General features: G+C 40.9%; 1 protein-coding gene across 4 annotated transcripts in view; it reads left to right on the top strand.

Annotated features, from left to right (window-relative positions):
• Positions 1-20,829, top strand: part of SRGAP1 (SLIT-ROBO Rho GTPase activating protein 1) — a 298,594-nt gene that overhangs the window by 133,419 nt on the left and 144,346 nt on the right. For all 4 annotated transcript variants that reach the window (XM_027967491.3, XM_004006501.6, XM_042246974.2 and 1 more), the window contains exons 2-3: positions 10,315-10,510; positions 18,747-18,909. In XM_027967491.3, the coding sequence (XP_027823292.2) occupies positions 10,315-10,510; positions 18,747-18,909 (359 nt within the window). The remainder of the gene's footprint in view (positions 1-10,314; positions 10,511-18,746; positions 18,910-20,829) is intronic.

Raw genomic sequence — 20,829 nt, 5'->3', positions numbered from 1 at the left:
CCTGAATGGGAATCTAACTCTAGTACTTATTCATTGTATGACTTTGGACAAAATACTTGGTCTCTTGCTTTGATTTCCTCATGTATGGAATAGAAGCATTACGTAATAGGATTGCGGTGAGAATTAAATGAGCTAAACTACATCAAGTACTTAGCACAGGATCTGGAACATAGTAAGAATTCAGTAAATAGTCTGCTGTTCAATGTAAATGGTAAATTGCTTGGGAAGTTAAACTGTGTTCTAGTAGATGCTTTAAAATTGTAATTACTGCTTAGGAAATAGCCTTAATTTTAAAAAGCCTCAATTTGCGATTAATTCTGTACAGAAGATTTAAGCTAGTTAAACGTTTGTCATTCTTCAGACTTATTTAGAGAAAAACATATGTGGAACATGTTTATGCCATGAGACTTCATGTTGAATTATTTCAGCAAAGAAAGTCAGCATTTAGAGAGAATGCCTTGAACTTTTGTCAGTGACACAGCCATTCCAAAATGTAAATCTTTGGACTCTACAGATCAGTGATTTCTATACACTGTCTTTTTCTGGTAATAAAAATCAATTTACTGGTATGATTTTAACTGTCCTTGCTTAATTATGGGGAAGTTAATGAAGTTCTGCCTCTTGTGCATTCTAAATAAAAGCACTAAATTGAATCATTCAGATCTGTACTTCCTTAAACTGGCCTTTCCAACAATGTAGTTAAACTGCAGTAGTTGATCACTTGAATTTATTGGCTTTCATCCTAGCTAGCTCTCATCTGGGGAAAAAAAAAAAAAGTGCAAATTTGATTTCTATACTTGACATTAAAACGTTATCTGGGCCAGAATATAATATTTGGCTGTCAAAAGTTATGAAAACTTTTATAGTGAGCTTATTCTAAGATAATACTGAGGTAAATGTCATTTCAAATGAAGATATTATTATGAAAACTTAGAAAAACAAACGCAGTCTGTAAGTGGAGGAGATGTTGTGATACTGACTTTACTTTCATAACCATGCAGTGAGGATTAACTACGCTGAGAGGATACCTTCTTATTTTGTTTCGAAAGGACTCAGCATAACTCTACTCCCCCCGCCCTCCAGATATTCAAATATCTGCTCAGATATTGGGGCACTAGGAGGAAGCCATGCTTTGAGCTTAGAATGGAAGCAACCCAATTTCATATATGTCTGTGCTCTTTATTTTGCTTAAGTAGTTGGTGATTTCATAAAGGAGAAAAAGACTTTGTTGTTCTTGGTCAGTTGTCCAGCTGTGCTCGACTCTTGGCAGCCCCATGGACTGCAGCACGCCAGGCTTCCCTGTCCTTTACCATCTCCTGGAGCTTGCGCAAACTCATGACCATTGACTCAGTGATGCTACCCAACCATCTCGTCCTCTGCCATCCCTTTCTCAACCAGCCTTCAGTCTTTCCTAGCATCAGGGTCTTTTCCCGATGCTAGAAATAGACGTTAGGGAGTTATATATTTCATGAAGAAGTAACCTGAAAGATTCTATTTGGTCCGACCACCCTAAGCTTCCTTCTTCAGAACGTTACTCTTCTGGGCCAGGGTATCAAGAATTATTATTTTTAGTTTATTTGTTTAAGGAACTGCTTTTCATTCTGCCAGATTTGCAGAGCCTTCCATATGTTACATATCCTTTAAAGTCGGTGTGGGGCCAACCACTGAAGCTGTCACTACTGACTCCAGTTGCCTATAGTCTTTTCTGAAAGTCCTTTAGTGTGAGTAATTGACACCATCAAATCTAGGACTTAAATTTTTTTCTTTTCTCAGTCCACGTTACATACTAATTGGCCATTACAGTGTTTGACATGATGAAGAAGTCTTTGTATATCTCATCTCATTGAAGCCTTCCATTTTCTTTGGGAGGGGAATATAGAAGGTATGATTAGTGATCATTTTGCAGTTGAGGAAACATAAGTTCCACAGAGATGATTACTATTCCAAGGTCATATTTCTATAACTGGAACCAGTGTCCTGATACTCTGTATTCTGGTCCATATTTGCCTTGTGTAGAAATCTTAGTTTCCGATCAAGTCAGCCAACTCTTCAAAGACCTTTTCTGATTCCACTTACAGAACTTTTCAGATTCCACTGATCAGAAACTTCATCACTAGAGAACTGTCCTATAGATGAGCTACATTTCCAATTTTAAATGTTCTTTAACAGTCACGTTAAAAAAAGAACAGGTGACATTAATTTTAATACCTTTATAACTGAGTATGTCTAAAATGTTTAATTCTAGCATTAATATAAAAATGTTAATGAGATGCTTTTATGTTCTTTTTTCCCCACACACTAGGATTTTGAAATCCCCTGTGTTTCTTACACCTGCACATCTCAGTTTGGACCAGCTACGTTTCAAGTGCTCAGTGTGACACGTGGCTGCATTGGACAGCACAGCTCTAAAGCTTTTTCTCCAGTGTGGCTGACAATCAGCTTCTCCTCTCTGATAACAGATGACAGGGAAATACTCATTACTTCCACACCAGATGACGGAAATGGTTGATTCATAACTAATTAAAATCATAAGCCTAGGCACAGAAAAATATGGATACCATTCATCCTTGTGAGGGTTTTTGTCAGTGGTGGAATTTGTTTTGCCCGATAATTCATAATTCAAATGAAGACCCCTATTCAATCCCTGGGTCAGGAAGATCCTCTGGAAGAGGGCATGGCAACCCACTCCAGTATTCTTGCCTAGAGAATTGGATTGACAGAGGAGCCTGGTAGGCTGCAGTGGTACAGAATTTTGTGTTTCCAGGGAGCACGAATGGTGAAGAACCCACCTGCCAATGGAGGAGACGTAAGAGACACAGATTCAGTCCATGGGTTGGGAAGATCCCTTGGAGGAGGGCATGGCAACCTACTATAGTATTCTTGCCTGAGAATCCCATGGACACAGGAGCCTGGCAGGCCACAGTCCACGGGCTCACAAAGAGTGGGACACGACTAAGCGACTGAGTGCACACGCACACCCACGTAGCTTACAAAGGAAACTATTTCATAAATAGTTTGAAAATATTTCACTGCTGCTGCTGCTGCTAAGTCACTTCAGTCGTGTCCGACTCTGTGCGACCCCATAGACGGCAGCCCACCAGGCTCCCCCATCCCTGGGATCCTCCGAGCAAGAACACTGGAGTGGGTTGCCACTACCTTCTCCAATGCATGAAAGTGAAAAGTGAAAGTGAAGTCGCTCAGTCGTGTCCCACCCTTAGCGACCCCATGGACTGCAGCCCACCAGGCTCCTCCATCCATGGGATTTTCCAGGCAAGAGTACTGGAGTGGGGTGCCATTGCCTTCTCTGAAATATTTCAATAGTGTGAAAATATTTCATATTTATCAGATATTTAGCCTTGCGTTTCATTTATTCATTTATGTGTGCTATTTTCTGAAATGCAGATCGGACTGTGTGTCTTCCTTGTTCAGAATTGTTCAGTTCCTCCCCACTGGTGTTTCCTAAGGTTGCCCAGTGATAAGATTCACCCTGGGTACTTGGATATCCTCTGTTCCTGGTCCTGTCAGACCAAAAGAATCAGATAGGTATTTTTAGTAAGCTTGCCTGGTGGCTCTTACCATCAAGCCAGTTGGGAAAACTGGCCTGAAAGATAAAGTTTTACTCCTTAGCCTACCATGTGGGGTCCTTTCTGACCTAGCCTGTGACTAGGCCTATTACCAAGTAGAGTTAGATTGTAGTGCAGAGAAGTACTTGGCCAGGTTCTCTTCACGGCTGTGCTTAAGCTTCCTTCAGCCTGGGATGCCCATCCCCTCTGTGTCTGCCAGCCCACTGCCAAGTCAGCCTCAGGACCACCTCCTCAGTACTTGCCTGTTTGCCGGGGCGCACACACTTCCTGCCCACACTTTACATCGCTCCTTGACGTTGGTGACTCAAAGCCCTGGAGGTCACTCACTCTCACCATCTGTTGGCCTTGGGTGTCTCCTCACTGAGAATGGGGCTTTTCCTTTCCAGTCTGTTAGCTAGAGCCACTAGAAGGGAGTCTGGCACACGGTAATAGTCAATAAATATTTTTCTCATGAAAGCCTGATGATACCAGTAATAATAACATCTCCATCTGTTTCATAGTGATTTGCAGATTGCAGCATGCTTTTCACTTGCATCATCTAAGTCTTAACCACAGTCTCGTGAGGTGGAAGTCCTATTTTTCAAGATGTTAAGCAGCTTGCCCCATGTCACGTGGCTTGTAATAAGTGACACTATATCTCCAGCACAAGCCCACAAGGTGCAGGGTGCAAAAGAAGCTGAAATCTTGGGTTCAGATTTCTAGTGAGGAAATGGCCTTTGCTTATTCACACACACACACAAAATAAAGTTCACGTGGATCTTTTGTTTCAAATTTCTAGCTTTTTTAGGCTTTCCAAAAGCATTATTTCACAAGTTTGTACCTAGGGTTCAGCTAAGCAGTAACTGCTAGGTTGTATACATATTCACATGACTATGTGAAAAATTGAGGGAAGCAGTTCGAATCTCATTGGGTTCTTCTCTTTCAAGACATTCCAGGGGTTCTTATCTGTCATTTGGGGAAGTTCCTTATATCCTTCCGGTAAAGGTACCTATATCTGCATACAATGTATATTTTGTTGACATCAAACACTGTGAAGTAATTGAGATGGTTTGTGATGCTTTAGAAGTGTTACTGTGTTTTTATTTTTTGCTGTATGATCACAAGTTTCACACTCAGTCTATCAATTTTATGTCCTAGTCCTAATCAGTCAGTAACATATTAGCAAAACAGCCCAGTCTGGCCTCAATCTTTCCATGAAATATGCATCATACTTTGTGGTCTCACACAAATTTATTTTAAGGGTTAGGACTTCCCTTTATCAGGGCAATAGCAAGAAATGCCTCTGTTTCCTCCTTTCCTAGGCAGTTCCATTTTATTTGGTAAGTGTTAGTAAGCAGATTTTTATGGCTAAAAGAGGAACTATTTCAACCTTTTTTTTTTTTTTTTTTTCCAAACTGAGTAGTTTGAAAGCATCATCTTTTTGTGTATTATTCTTATCGGCTTACTGATGTTGATTCATCCTGTGGTGATGTGCTGGTAGAACAGAAATGAAATAACAGTCATTAAAAAAAAAAAAAAACCACAGTAAATTTTAGCTCTGTTAAAATGGCCATTATTAGTAGTTAGTAGGTCCTGCCCTAGATTTAAATAATGGCTGCTTGGAGACTCCTCTGAGGCGGCATTTTTCTGCCTGAAAGAGTTTGTACTGTTTTATGCAGTTGTCTGGGAGTCGTGGTGATAAAGCTCTCAATGTTCTATTAGGTTCATCTTTCCTATACCATTCTGGATCATAGATAAATTGAGATGAGGTAAAAATACTGAAGCAAGAGTCATTTTATGAAGACTTCATTTTAAAGTGCTTGCCCCATGTTGTCTAATTTGATAAACCACTAAAAAGTCCTAGGTGTGGAAATAGGAGTCATTTTGTTGTTTCTGCTGTTATCATTCTCAGAAATGTCTCAACCGTAATTTCATGGAATTGCGATAGGCAGTCTATCTTTTTTAATGTAACAGCAGTATTGAGCTATGTCGTATTTCATTCAGTATATACCCATTAGAGTGTACAGTTGCTTTTTAGTATATTCACTGTTTTGTAACTGTCACTACAGTCACTTTTACAACATTTTCATCACCCCCCCCCAAAAAAATCCTGCACCCCTCAGCCATCACTTCCCATTTCCTCCAGCACCTCCGGCTCTCTAGTCAACAATTAATCTACTTTCTGTTTCTATGGAGTAGTCTCTTTTGGACATTTCACATTAATGTAATCACATTAGTGACTAGTTTTGCTCACTAAGCTTATATTTTCAGTGTAAGCATGAATCTTTACTTCATTCCTGTTTATGAATGAATAACAGCCCCGTTTGCAGCCATACCTCATTTTATCTTTGTGTTCCATTGAAGGACATTTAGGTTATTTCCACATTTCAGCTGTTATGAGTCATACTACCACAACCATTTGTCTGTACATTTTTGTGTGGACGTATGTTTTCTCTTGGGTATATATGTAGGCGTAGATTTGCTCAGTCTATGTCAAACTTTGAGGAACTGCCAGATTTGTTCCAAAATGGCTGTACAATTTTACACTTCTGCCAGGAGTGTATGAGGGTTCCAACTTCTCTGACCCCCACCAGCACTCCTGGTGTCTTTGATGATCGCCATCTTAGTGAGTGTGAAGTCATATCTCATTGTGCTTTTGATTTGCATCTTCCCAGTGGCGACTGACTTTGAATCACCTATCATGTGCTATTAGCCATTTGTATATCCTCTTTTGGGAAATGTCTATTGAGATCTGTTGCCCATTTTAAAATTGGATTATTTCTGTTTTTATTATTGAGTTCTTAGAGTTACTAGATATTCTATATATTCTAGTTATTTGGTGGTGATAGTGGTGTAGTCACTAGTGTGTGACTTTGTGACCCATTGGATTGTAGCCCATCAGACTCCTCTGTCCATGGGATTTCCCAGGCAAGAATATTGGAGCGGCGTTACCATTTGCTTCTCCATGGGGTCTTCCTGACCTGAGGATCAAATTTGGGTCCCCTGCCTTACAAGTGGTCTGCTGCATTGCGGGTGGATTCTTTACCAGCTGAGCCACCAGGAAAGCCCTTTCTTATTAAGCATACAATTTGCAAACATTTTCTCCCATTCTGTGTAGTTACAGCTGTCTGTCTTAAAACCTTCTTATTCTTCAGGGTGTGACATCTTCTAGGCTCTTTTACCATCTGAGTCAGCTCCTCTTTCCATTCCTTTATTATGAGCACTGAGCATGGTATATTGGTACTCTCATTTTAGGATTTCCTTCTCTACCTACCCAAAGAAGCTGTGTCAAACACGTCCATTGCCTAGGACCCTGCCTTACACAAAATAGGAGCTCAGTAACAGCTTGGTCAACTATAATAACTTAACATGAAGCTTGGACCTGAGGGGGAAAAAATCCAGTCAGTGCTAATTCAAGAAAGCTAATAGCCACTTGTGGGCTCATCACAGGATTGGTACAGTGTAGGGCTTCCCTGATAGCTTGGACTGCAAAGAATCTGCCTGCAACGCAGGAGACCTGGGGTTTGATCCTGGGTCAGAAAGATGCCCTGGAGAAGGGAATGGCTACCCACTCCAGTATTCTTGCCTGGAGAATTCCACAAACAGAGGAGCCTGGCAGGCTACAGTCCATGGGGTTGCGACTGATACTTCACTTTAGGGCCCAGTGCTCCACAGGCTTCTTTGATCTGTTCTAAGCAGTGAGCCAAGATTAATAAGACCAGCATTTGTTTTACTCATTTGTTTAAAAATCTTTAAAATATGATGCTGTACTCAGTGAGCTCAAATCTGATAAAGCCATGTTAATAGAGGCACAGCATATATGCAGGAAGGTGACCTGCTGAATTGTGCTGCTTAACAACTCTGATGTGATATGAGGTATCCAAAGGTTTTCCCTTCCTAACTGGAGAGTTCTTTATGTTAGTACTTATATCATGATTTTTTTTCCCCTTGTGACCTTTTCCTCATTTGTCAAACTGTTCTAAATTAAAAGTAATCAGTCATGTTCTCTAATTTTTGGCACGTACTTTTTCTCTAGTTTCTGTCCTTCCAGTTTTTTGCTGTTGAAAATGTTGCCAGTGTACTATATTGACCAGAAAATGACAGATAATGTGAAGTAACAGTTACTCCCTGCAAACTGAGGTTGGGATTTTAACTGTTTAAAAGAGGATCGTCCTTCTCAAAATTCCCTGACTCTTGATTTTAAACCCTGAAGGAAACAAACAAGAGAAAAATCTAAGAATGGGATCCAAGAAGGAACCCCATGTAATTTTTGTGTGCTTCTGGTGAGATTCGTACTCTCACCTACTTTTATTTCTTTTTTGGCACCAAGACAGCTTTAAAAAACAAAACAGAACTAGTTGACAGCTTAAGATGATTGATTTTTTTTTCAGCTAGCACAGCAAGATGAGCTAAAATTACTTCATCATCAAAGACTTGCTAGGATTCTTGAATGAGAAATACCCCCTCCCTTGATTTTTTTTCTTTATGAAATAAAACTAGGTCTGTATTTAGGAGGAAAGAGTTTAGCAGACATGCTGATTATAATACTGTATTGAAAAACACTTTTCTTTGATTGACTAAAATTCAACTGCTGTTTGTGGTAGTGAAAGACCTGTAATCTGTCTTCATTTTGGTGTTCCCCACACTTCTGTGAGATGAATAACAGGGTCCCCCAGTCTCCAAGTGGAAAAACCAAGAGAGGACACTTAAGAAATGCTTTCCTATCTTCTCCCGGGACTCCTCCAAAACCGGGCTGCTGGGACATGACCTAATTGAGAGCTGAGACCTTGTTTCATAGTTGCTGTATCTTCTTTGCCAGGATATCGGCCTGGCACACTATACGCTCTTAAAACATGTTGTATGGATGAAAGTCAGGCAGAAGCATTCTATTAAGATTAATTTGATGGACAGACCTGGGTTAGAGCTCCTGAGGGTGCTACTTACTAGCTGAAGTCTCTAGATGAAGGATGTTATCTCATTAAGCCTCAGTTTCTTCTTTGCAAAATGAAGATAATATTAGCACCTACTTCAGTAGAGTGTAGAACAGTAAGGATTCAATTATTATTAGCTATTATTAAGTTGAGTGAATTTCCTGACTCCTCATTCAGAACTGGACTGCCTTGCTGTTAGTGACCCTGATTACGCATTGTCAAGTATGTGGGTATGTATTGTCAGCTCAGTTACTGAAGAATAGGATGCAATTGAGGCGGTGTTATTTGGACATCGATTTCTACTAAATCCACTGAATTAGATTCAGCCCTCACTTTTAGGGAGTATGCACTGACACTGGGAAAGATGAAATAAAGAAGTTTTCCAGTATGAATATTCTTGTCTTTGGAGGTTAGCCCTGAGTCTCAGAACAAAAACAAGTCAGTAGTTATTAGTTACTGTATCTCCTTTTCCAAAACACACATGGTTCATCATTATAGTCATTTGCAGATAGTTTTGCATGACACACTTTTGCTTTTGTGTTTCTACTAAATCACTAAATGACTAACGTTCATGTTCCTAACTTGTTAAAATTGTCAAAGGATTCTTTTCAGGATTATATATGTGATAAAGCTTAGTTAGTTGGGACAATGTGGAAAATGGGAAAAGCCAAGTGAAGAGCTCTTGATCTTGTGATCAAAATAATAAAGCAGAATCCAGGGATTACCCCATAATGAATGGATTATTTGGATATAGAAAGAAATTATTTTTAGGCGTGGCATTCCTATAAACCCTACAGTTATGTGTTTTACAAACTAGAAATTTATGCACTAAATAAAAATTACCAGATGTCAGTGTTCGTATGTGCCAGCTGGCATGGAAGTTGAGAAGGTTCAGAATTCTGGAAGAAATGGTGCTCACTTCTTTGCCATTCAAACTCAAAAAAGATAGTTGAGGTGAAATGCTGTTTAAAAAACTACAATGTCCTCAAAGATGTCATATGTTGCAAACTGTTATCTGAAAGCCTTTAATTTTTTTCCCCCTCATGACTCCATGCATGTTTGTGGTGTTGCGAATGTAATCCATGTTTCTAATCTAATTTATTACATTCTTTCCTGAGACTTAGCTCATTCTTTTAAAGGGTCAGCAAATCTCTCTCTCTCTTTTTTTAATGTTTTATTTTGTATTGGGATATAGATGGTTAACGGGCTTCCCCAGTGATTCAGACTGTAAAGAATCCACCTGCAATGCAGGAGACCTGGGTTCAATCCCAGTGTTGGGAAGATCCCCTGGAGGAGGGCATGACAACCCACTCCAGTATTCTTGCCTGGGAAATCCCATGGACAGAGGAGCCTGGCAGACTACAGTCCCTAGGGTTGCAAAGAGTCAGACACGCCTGAGCGACTACGCACTTAGCCCATCAACAGTGTTGTGATATTTTAAGGCAAACAGCAAAGGGACTCAACCCATCATATACGTATATTCCATCCTCAACTCCCCTCCCATTCAGGCTGCCACATAACATTGATCAGAGTTCCATGTGCTCTACAGTAGGTCCTTGTTAGTTATCCATTTTAAATATAGCTGTGTGTACATGTCCATCACAAATTCCCTATCCCTTCCCCTGATCTTTTCCCCCAGCAACCCTAAGTTTGTAAGCAGATATCTTTATTTAAAGACCCAACCTGAACACAGCAGCCTCATAGAGGTCCAGTGCAGAGCTAAATGTATGATAGGATTCAGTATTTTTATCTTGCACATACCAGAACACTTCAGTTATTTTCGTGAAATCATCAAATGGGTTCTCTTCTTCTCTCCTTAGAAATTCGAGCTCAACTGGTAGAACAACAGAAATGCCTGGAGCAGCAGACAGAGATGAGAGTTCAGCTTCTGCAGGACCTGCAAGATTTCTTCCGGAAAAAAGCCGAAATTGAGACGGATTATTCTCGGAACCTAGAAAAGTTAGCAGAAAGATTCATGGCCAAAACAAGAAGCACTAAGGATCATCAACAGTACAAGTAAGAGAGGCTTGACTCAAATTCATCTTTCCAAGAGAATATCCTGTCTTCTCTACAGTCCATGGAATTCTCTAGGCCAGAATACTGGAGTGGGTAGCCTTTCCTTTCTCCAGGGGATCTTCCCAACCCAGGGATTGAACCCAGGTCTCCCACACTGCAGGTAGATTCTTTACCAACTGAACCACAAGGGAAGCCCTTTATTGGTTTTAGAATTTTCCATTTTTCGTCTGAAACATTGTTGATTGGTATATCCCCATAAATAAAAGCAACCTTCTGCATTTATAATTTATGAACCTAAATGTATTACATATTAAACTAATAATATTCTCTTGACGTGTTTCTGTTTCCAATAAATACACTAGGAGTTGATGTCTAACACAGGTAGATATTTGGTTTTGTTTGTTTTGTGATTCAAGCCAATTTTTTTCTAATTGGAGTATAGATGCTTTACGACGTTGTGACAGTTTCTTCTATACAGCGAGATGAATCAGCCACCCATACACGTAGATCCACTCTTCTTCGGACTTCCTTCCCATTTAGGTCACCAGAGAGCACTGAGCCAAGTTCCCTGTGCTGTACAGTAGGTTCTTGCTGGATGTCTATTTTATACATAGTATCAGTAGTGTATATATGCCAATCCCAGTCTCCCAATCCATCCCACACCCTCTTCCCCCTTGGTATCCACATGTTTGTTCTCTACATCTGTGACTCTAGTTCTGCTTTGAGAATAAGTTCATCTGCAGCATTTTTCTAGATTCCACGTATATGTGTTAATGTATGACATTTGTTTTTCTTTTCCTGACTTCACTCTAACACTGGCAGATAGATATTTGGATAGGCAAATTTTAAAAAGCTGATTCTTCATGCAGAGAGCTCAGGATTTTTGAGGTGATCTTACATGAAAATGATCAATGAGGGTTGCTTAAATTTGCATTCCCATACCCCGCCCCAGTAGTATTTGTGGTGGTTGCAGTCGAGGCTGACTTAAAACAAGGGCCTTTGATTAAATGCTTATGATCTAGCTTAATTAATTGACAGTTGACCCTTGAACAACCACAAGGGTTAGGTTGCCAACCCCCTGCACAGTCAAAAGTCGGTTTACTGTTATCTCTGCCTCAAAAACAAAGGAATTGGTAAATGACTCGCCCAGAGGCAGGAAGCTGAACAGTTATGGATAGAATCAGGGCTCAAACCCAAGTTCTACCTATTGTGATCTCTAGTTGAACAGAAACTAGTCCCTGTACCTAGTTAATTTAAAGATATGTGAAATGAAAATACAGCTGTTACATTTATTGAAAAAATTCTGCATGTAAATAGACCTGCACAGTTTGAACCCTAGTTGTTCAGGGATCAGCTGTACTTCATTTGTGTAAACAAAATACATGGAAGTTTTTCAATAATGAGATTTACTTTAGAATTTAAATCTGGGAGACAAGTAAGCAAGCAACTCCAATAGAGTATACAGGTGGTCTGAAAGATGTCAGTGCAAGCCACCAGGGAGACCTGGTGGAAATCCATTCTGTAGTGGAGGTGGGGTAGGAAGGTCCAGGTAAGGTCCTGGAAGAAATGATACAAAAGTGAAGACCTGAAGGACTTGTTAGCCAGGTAAGGGCCCAGAGCAGGACATTCAAGCAAAGGGAACATCGTGCATAAGGGGCCAGAGGGAAGGGGAGCAGGGCGGCTTTGCAGAGCAGAAAGTAATCCAGTGGGAGTGAGTAATGAGGTAGTGAGCTATGTGACTCCCCATGTACGTTGTGCCTGATCACAGAGGCCTGTAGACCATACCAGGAAGTCTGGACTTTATCCTCAGGGCTTGAGAAGCCTTTGTAGAGGCTTTTAAGTTGAAGAATAACCAGCTCAGAACTGCATCTTGAAATGAAAACTGTAGATAGGATTGTGGGCTGGAGGAGGACATGGGCATAGTCTGGAGGGAGACCAGGCAGAAGTCCTTCACCATGATGGCATGAACTAGCCACACTGTAGGTGGAACTAGAATTGTTTAGGAGATGTTAAAAAGCCAGCCCAGTCTTTCAACAACTAGATAATATGAGAAATATTTCTGTTACAAAACTCCTGGAAATGCTGACAAAAATATAATAGACATCATTGTAAATCTATAGCTGAACTCACAGGAAAGTAGGGGAAATTTCCAGTGGCCCAGAAAGGAAAAGGGAACGGAAAACTTGAGTGGTGATTGTATCCCACGAGGGGACAGAAGCAGAGGCCTGTGCAAGGTAGGGGGCTGGATGTGAGGACTTGCTAATCACCGTCCTATAGCACAGCATCCCAGCCCAAAGTCAGGGGCAGCAGAACTGCTGTCTCCATGAAAGAGTAGCAGAACCTCACACGGATGAGGCGAAAGGATAGTTAGGGAGTCTGGGATGGACATGTACACACTGCTGTACTTAAAATGGATAACCAGTAAGGACCTGTTGTAGAGCAGAGGGGACTCAGCTCAATTTTATGTGGCAGTCTGGATAGGAGGGGAGTTTGAGGGGGAATGGATACATGTATTTCTATGGCTGAGTCCCTTTGCTGTTCACCTGAAACTGTCACAACATTGTTAAGTGGCTATACCTCAAGACAAAAATTTTTTTTTAAAAAGAGAATCACTCACACCCACCTCCACACACCCCACCACCCCTACCACCTTGACACACACACGGGACAATAAGGAAGCCCAAATGCTCCTGGGCTCCAACTGGTAGGAGATTGCAGAAAAGCACGTATCAGTCTTCACCATTGGGTTTGCAGTTTTATTTTATACCCTTCTGTGGCCTTGGCTCCTACATAAAAAGTAGGATAGTTTTGTGTTTTTCACAGTGGCTACACCAATTTATATCTCCACTGACATTGTGAGAGGGTTCCCTCTCCTCCACATCCATTCTAATATTTGCTATTTGCGTTCTTTTTGATGGTGGCCATCATGGTGAGTGTGAGGTGATATATCTCGTTGTAGTTTTGATTTGCATTTCCCCAAGGAGACCCAACCAGTCCATTCTGAAGGAGATCAGTCCTGGGTGTTCTTTGGAAGGAATGATGCTAAAGTTGAAACTCCAGTACTTTGGCCACCTCATGCGAAGAGTTGACTCATTGGAAAAGACTCTGATGCTGGGAGGGATTGGGGGCAGGAGGAGAAGGGGACGACATTGGATGAGATGGCTGGATGGCATCACCAACTTGATAGACGTGAGTTTGAGTGAACTCCGGGAGTTGGTGATGGACAGGGAGGCCTGGTGTGCTGTGATTCATGGGGTCGCAAAGAGTCGGATACGACTGAGCGACTGAACTGAACTGAACTGAATGCTGTTGAGCATCTTTTCATGTGTCTGTTGGCCATCCGTGTGTCTTCTTTGGCAATTCTACTCTTGGGTATATATCCAAAAAAAACATTAATTTGAAAAGATACATGCATACCAATTATTTACAGTTGCCAAGGAATGGAAACAACCTAAGTGTCCATGAATGGATACTGAAGCTGTGTTATAGACACACAATGGGACACTACTCAGTCATAAAAAAAGAATGAAATGTTTCCATTTGCAGCAATATGGATGGACTTAGAGGGTACCATGCTAAGTGAAATAAGTCGGACAGATGCTGCATAATAAATACCGACAAATTTTACTGTATGATATCACTTATGTGTGGAATCTAAAAAACACAACAAACTAGTGAATATAATAAGGAAGAAGCAGACTCACATATGTAGAGAACAAATTAGTGGTTACCAGTGGGGAGAGGGACAACATGAGGATAGGAGATGAAGATATACGAACTATTATGTATTTTTCAAGTTATAAAGATACATTGTATAACACGGAATATAGCCAATATTTTATAGTAACTATAAATGGAATATAACCTTTAAAAATTGTGAATCACTAATGTACACCTGTACACCTGTAACTTACATAATACTGTGTGTACCTATAACTTACATAATATTGCACATCAACTCTACGTCCATAAAGAAAACTTTTTTAACTCTTCTCATCATAAGAAAAAAAAAAAAAACAGGAACTTTTGCAGGAAAAAAGAGAGTAGAGGTTCTTTTGCAGAATACCTTGTTTAGTTTTTATTTTGGGCTCACTTTAACCTGTATTGTTGGTCCAGCATAGAAATAAATTTTGGTGATGGTTCCCAGGGTGAGCAGATGTCAAATGTGCTTGACAGAGACTGGAGCCAGTGCGAGATCTGCATTTATAGAAACTGTCCGGTTTTAAAAGTAATTGCAAATAAGAGGACAGCCCATTGGTTTATACAGTAAATACTTTTGAGTGTCTCCTTGTGTGTTCTGTACTTGGGAATCACTTCTGAACTGAAAACATGCCTGGGCGTATGCACTCTGGTCTGATCCCTGAGTGCATCAGCTGCCACTTTTTCTTTCTCCTGGCTGGTTCACTAGTTTTCTTAAAAAGGTACGTAGCTTGGAATTTTCCTTAAGTTTATTATTGACTGTGGGACTGCAGATAAGATAATAAGTCTACAGAAAGGACAAAAACCAGGTTTGGGGGACAAAAACCAAAGACAAGCTTTAAGAAAGAGTCAAACAGACCTGGCTTGAATACTAGCTCTGCTGTGTGACCTTGGTCGATAGAGTCAGTATTGCTGAGCCTTGGTTTCCTAACTTGTAAAGTGAGATTCTACGACCATCAGATGAGAAACACGACAAATCCTTGATGCAACTGAGAGCTGACATCGGGTACACGCTCAATATTCCTTCTCCTCACGACACAACTGTTACATCTTTGGCACTGTTAACTTTCAGTTCAGTTCAGTTCAGTTGCTCAGTCGTGTCCGACTCTTTGTGACCCCATGAATCGCAGCACGCCAGGCCTCCCTGTCCGTCACCATTTCCCGGAGTTCACTCAGACTCACATCCATCAAGTCCATGATGCCATCCAGCCATCTCATCCTCAGTCGTCCCCTTCTCCTCCTGCCCCCAATCCCTCCCAGCATCAGAGTCTTTTCCAATGAGTCAACTCTTCGCATGAGGTGGCCAAAGTACTAGAGTTTCAGCTTCAGCATCATTCCTTCCAAAGAAATCCCAGGGCTGATCTCCTTCAGAATGGACTGGTTGGATCTCCTTGCAGTCCAAGGGACTCTCAAGAATCTTCTCCAACACCACAGTTCAAAAGCATCAATTCTTTGGCACTCAGCCCTCTTCACAGTCCCACTCTCACATCCATACATGACCACAGGAAAAACCATAGCCTTGACTAGATGGACCTTAGTCGGCAAAGTAATGTCTCTGCTTTTGAATATACTATCTAGGTTGCTCATAACTTTTCTTCCAAGGAGCAAGCGTCTTTTAATTTCATGGCTGCAGTCACCATCTGCAGTGATTTTGGAGCGCAAAAAAATAAAGTCTGACACTGTTTACACTGTTTCCCCATCTATTTCCCATGAAGTGATGGGACCAGATGCCATGATCTTCGTTTTCTGAATGTTGAACTTTAAGCCAACTTTTTCTCTCTCCTCTTTCACTTTCATCAAGAGGCTTTTTAGCTCCTCTTCACTTTCTGCCATAAGGGTGGTGTCATCTGCATATCTGAGGTTATTGATATTTCTCCCGGCAATCTTGATTCCAGCTTGTGTTTCTTCCAGTCCAGTGTTTCTCATGATGTACTCTGCATATAAGTTAAATAAGCAGGGTGACAATATGCTGTTAACTTTACCAGTCATCTAAGCTAGGCTGAGGAGCCTAGGTCTCAGTCAGTTTTGGGATGCTTGAGCTGTAGGATAATCCTTGGCCTGAATTGACCACTGCATGGTGGAAATACCAAGGCTTGGATCAGCCTCCCTGGACTCAAAGACTTTCTCCGATACTAGTTTTGTTCTTGAACAAATCACTGTGCCTTGCTAAAGCTTAAGTTCCCTCGTTGATAGAGGGGATCTATCTAAATATCTCTGCCTTAAATTGTAGAATTAAATAGTTGATGTGTGTAGGTTTTAGACCAACTCCTAGATAAAAATCACTAATTTATGTAGTGTAGTGTTAGTTGCTCAGTTGTGTTCGACTCTTGGCAACCCCATGGACTATAGCCCATGAGGCTCCTCTGTCCATGGAATTCTCCAGGCAAGAATACTGGAGTGGGTAGCCATTCCCTTCTCTAGGGTATCTTCCCTACGCAGAGGTCAAACTCAGGTCTCCTGCACTGCAGGCAGATTCTTTACCATCTGAGCCATCAGGAAGATCCCAGCTTTATATAACACTTGCTATGAATCTAAGGCATTCTAGTAAACATTAAAATATATATATTAACTCAGAAATCCTCATCATCTTATAAAATCAGTACTGCTACTTTATCATCTTATAAATGAAGCAACAGAGGCACAGAGAAGTTTAAATAACTTGGCCAAGATCTCCTAGCTAGTACATAATGATTTTGGAATTTGAGTGGAGACAGTATGGATCCATATTCCATGAACTTGACCTGTGTACTCAGTAGGTGCTCAGTAAGTGATAACTTAGCCGTCTCTGTTGTTATTATTGTTGTCAATACTGTTATTACTTGAGTGAAGTCGCTCAATCATGTCCATCTCTTTGCGACCCCATGGACTGTAGCCCACCAGGCTCCTTGGTCCATGGGATTTTCCAGGCATGAATACTGGAGTGGGTTGCCATTTTCTTCTCCGGGGGATCTTCCGAACCCAGATCTCCTGCATTGTAAGCAGATGCTTTATCGTCTGAGCTACCATTAGGACAATAAAAAATGTTTATTCAGTGAATGAAAAAACATGTATTTAATGCTGAACATGGCAGGGCCATGAGGATACAAAAAAAGTGTGCCCCATTCTCAAAGAATGTGTGGTTTACTTCAGCATAAAGAGTATATAGGTAAGTTACTGTAAGGTAGCATTTACGTTTTGGGCTGGGTGGTAGAGAATGTCAATACAAAGAATTCAGTATTCTGCCATGGAACCACGGCCCCATGCCCAATGGCTTTGAAAGGAAAAGAAGATTCTCTGGGTTGGGGCGTAATTCTTATTACGCCAGCTAGGAGAATGGAAGTCTTCTCTTGTGGTTATAAGTGCTAGGACCCTAGATCAGGGGTTTCTACCCTTATACCCATTCCTGCTTCCTCGTTCTTCTAAAGAGAGTTTTGACTTGATGCACTCTTAAATCCTGACTCTGAGGGACTTAAGGACTGAAAGACCTGATTTAATTGTCTCTTTTCTAATTTAGTTAATATTCAGAATCATAAATCATCATGACTACTTGTAGGAGGATAACACATCTTGGAAAATTGTCTCTAAGTTAGGATAAAAACATTCTGTGCCATTTTGCCATTTTAGAGTTAGTTTTGGTTTGTTTCTTTTTTTTTTTTTTAATATAATTAAAAAAAAAAAAATGTTGGCCATGCCACACGTCATGTAGAATCTTAGTTCCCTGACCTGGGATCAAACCCACAATCCCTGCTTTGGAAATGCAGAGTCTTAACCACTGGACAGTCAGGGGAATTCCAATAGTTAGATTTTTAAGTAAAAAGCAAAAAACAAATATCATATATATATATTTTTAAAGCAGTAATGTTTCTATTAGTCATTGCTTTTCTTTGGAGGTTTTTGGTAAGAGTTTTTGCAAGTTGCCTTTTGTGGTTTATATTCACTTTTCACTTTATTATCTAGGATGAAACAAGGAAATAGCTCAATGAGCTTGAAAAGGACATGGGACAGGTCATAAGCCAGTGAACCTCTTGGTTCTATTCACGAGTCTTGAGACAGTGCTATAAAGTTCTGCTTCCCAGGAGCACTTTTTGGGAGGCTGGAGGTTAAGTATCAGGGGATTAGTAAATCATCCTCACATTTATGTCCCATGGAAAGTATACCTAGCCCGATCTCTTCCAGCAGCATACTGGACATTCAAAGCAGTCTTTGTGTTCAGTGGCAAACCACAGTCTGTCTGTGAGACAATAGTCAATAGATTTTTATATACACATAAACTGCTTTCTTCAATGAGGTGATTAAAGCTGAAGGCCTGCCCGAGTCCTGTGTGTGTGTTCGGGTTCTGTGCCCTTGTCAGGATTGTAGCTTTTGACTGGTGTTCTTGGTCCAAGTATTTTTTTCCAAGCCCAGTGCTGCCGAGTGTCTTTTGCTAAGAGCTATGCCCAGAGGAGAAGAAACAAGAGCCGCCCATGTGTTGAGGCTCCTGGTTTTGCCTCGGTGATATCCCTCAGCTGTTTGGATCAGCTTTGAACTTGATGCTAATTCTCTTTTCTTCACTTCTTAGGAAAGACCAGAACTTATTGTCTCCAGTGAACTGCTGGTATTTGCTCCTGAACCAAGTGAGGCGAGAAAGCAAAGACCACGCCACCTTGAGTGACATCTATCTGAACAACGTGATTATGCGGTTCATGCAGATAAGTGAGGATTCCACCAGGATGTTTAAAAAGGTATCTTCCATCTGTCCCACCAGAGGGTACTTCCCTATACCCACTGAGCCTGTAACCAAGACAAGGAAGGGTCTGGTGCCTTTAATACTTAGTGGTATTTAATAGAGATTAGGTTCAAAAAATAAATAAACAAACATATTTTGGGCTTCCCTGGTTGCTCAGATAGTAAAGAATCTGCCTGCAGTGCAAAAGACCTGGCTTTGATCCCTGGATTGGGAAGATCCCCTAGAGGAGGGCATGGCAACCCACTCTAGTATTCTTGCCTAGAGAAGTCCATGGACAGAGAAGCCTAGAGGGCTACAGTCCATGGGGTCACAAAGGGTCAGACATGACTGAGCAACTAACACACACACACACACACACAACACAACACAACACATATCTTAAAGACACAGAATAAAAAGTTGAGCAGGCACACTCGCAGACTTGTAAAGCACCGAATCTGTGACCTGAATGATGTGAGCAGGATTTTGAAATGAGGTGTACTTGCAAATTGCACCTCTGTCCTTAGGAATAGACTTCCTGAGGTTATTAAAAAACAGAGAGGAAAAGCCTTAAGAACTATGTTTTAGGCTCGCACATGATCAGAGACTTGTGAAGAAGATAACCAGATGTGGCGCTCTCTTGGGAAAATGTTATCATGGCTTTTCTCATTCCCACCAGACTAGCAATGTAGGCTGTGAGAGACTGACAAGAAAAAAAATCCCACGGGGCACGGAAAATCAGTCCCTTACATGCCAGAGAGGTTCCTCCTTCCCAAATCCACTTAAAGAAAAAAGGAGCTGGGTTTTTAAGACTTCTTATCATTGGTACCCATCTCAGCCAACTCTCAGCAGTTTGTTGTTGTTGTTTGGACATCTTTGTTGAGAACAATAACAAAATTGGACCATTTCCTGTGTAGAGAAGGCAGCTACTTGCCCAATGAAACTGGCTTTCAGTTTTTATGTTTATAAGACAGTGGTTCTCCCCCACATCCTAAGCATCATACTTGGGGTGTTTGGTGTCTGTACTAATATCTGTACCTCTATTCAGTAAGTCTTAGTTTCAGAAAGTGGGGGGGAAAGCACCTTGTAGATTAAAAGTATATTTATGTCTCAAAGGAACAACTATATGGCACTGTGCAGGCCAGCTGGGAAACTTCTTAGTCATGTTTGATATCTCCGCATTAGATTTGATTCCCGACCTAGAACTGGAATTTAGCAAACTTGAAGTTGTCTTTGCTCTGTTAAATAGAGGGAAGCATATTTCAAACCAAGGAGAAATTTTTTTTTAATTTGGAAATAAGAGCATATTAAGAAAACAGAGAAATATCTTGTGTATCTTAATAGTTTAGACTGACCTAGGATAGTGAAGTAATTTTCTCAGATGTCAGTCCTTTCTGCTAAGTCTTCATTTGGTTCAGTGGGCTTTTTGGATCTTACTGTCTATGAGTGGGAGATGGTGTCAGGTCTTGGAAAGGCTACTTCAATAAAGAAAAACTAGTCCTCATGCTCAAGGAGGTTGTAGTTTATCCAAATTTGTATGATGCTGTATATTGCTTCCAAGTCATGGGGATGCTGGGAACCTTTCAGTCTGGGCCTCCAGGACCAGCAACTCAGCTGAGTTCATTTATTCATCCATTCAACAAAGCATCTTTAAATGCCAGGCTGGGAAGCAGAGTTAAAAGACATTCCTGCCTGCACAGAACCACTTAAAAAAATTAACAGTCCCTACGATTAGGGAACATAGAACCTGCTCTAGAAACTTGAGGGATGGAGATCTTAACCTTACTCTGTGTGTGTGTATGCCGGCCAGGCTCCTCTGTCCATGGAATTCTCCAGGCAAAAATACCGAAGTGGGTTGCCATTCCCTTCTCCAGGGGATCTTCCCAATGCGGGGGTCAAACCCACGTCTCTTGCATCTCCAGGACTGCAGGAGGAT

Source organism: Ovis aries, chromosome 3 (assembly GCF_016772045.2).
Source record: "Ovis aries strain OAR_USU_Benz2616 breed Rambouillet chromosome 3, ARS-UI_Ramb_v3.0, whole genome shotgun sequence".
Classification (NCBI taxonomy): domain Eukaryota; kingdom Metazoa; phylum Chordata; class Mammalia; order Artiodactyla; family Bovidae; genus Ovis; species Ovis aries.
This window is presented reverse-complemented; position numbering and strand designations above follow the sequence as displayed.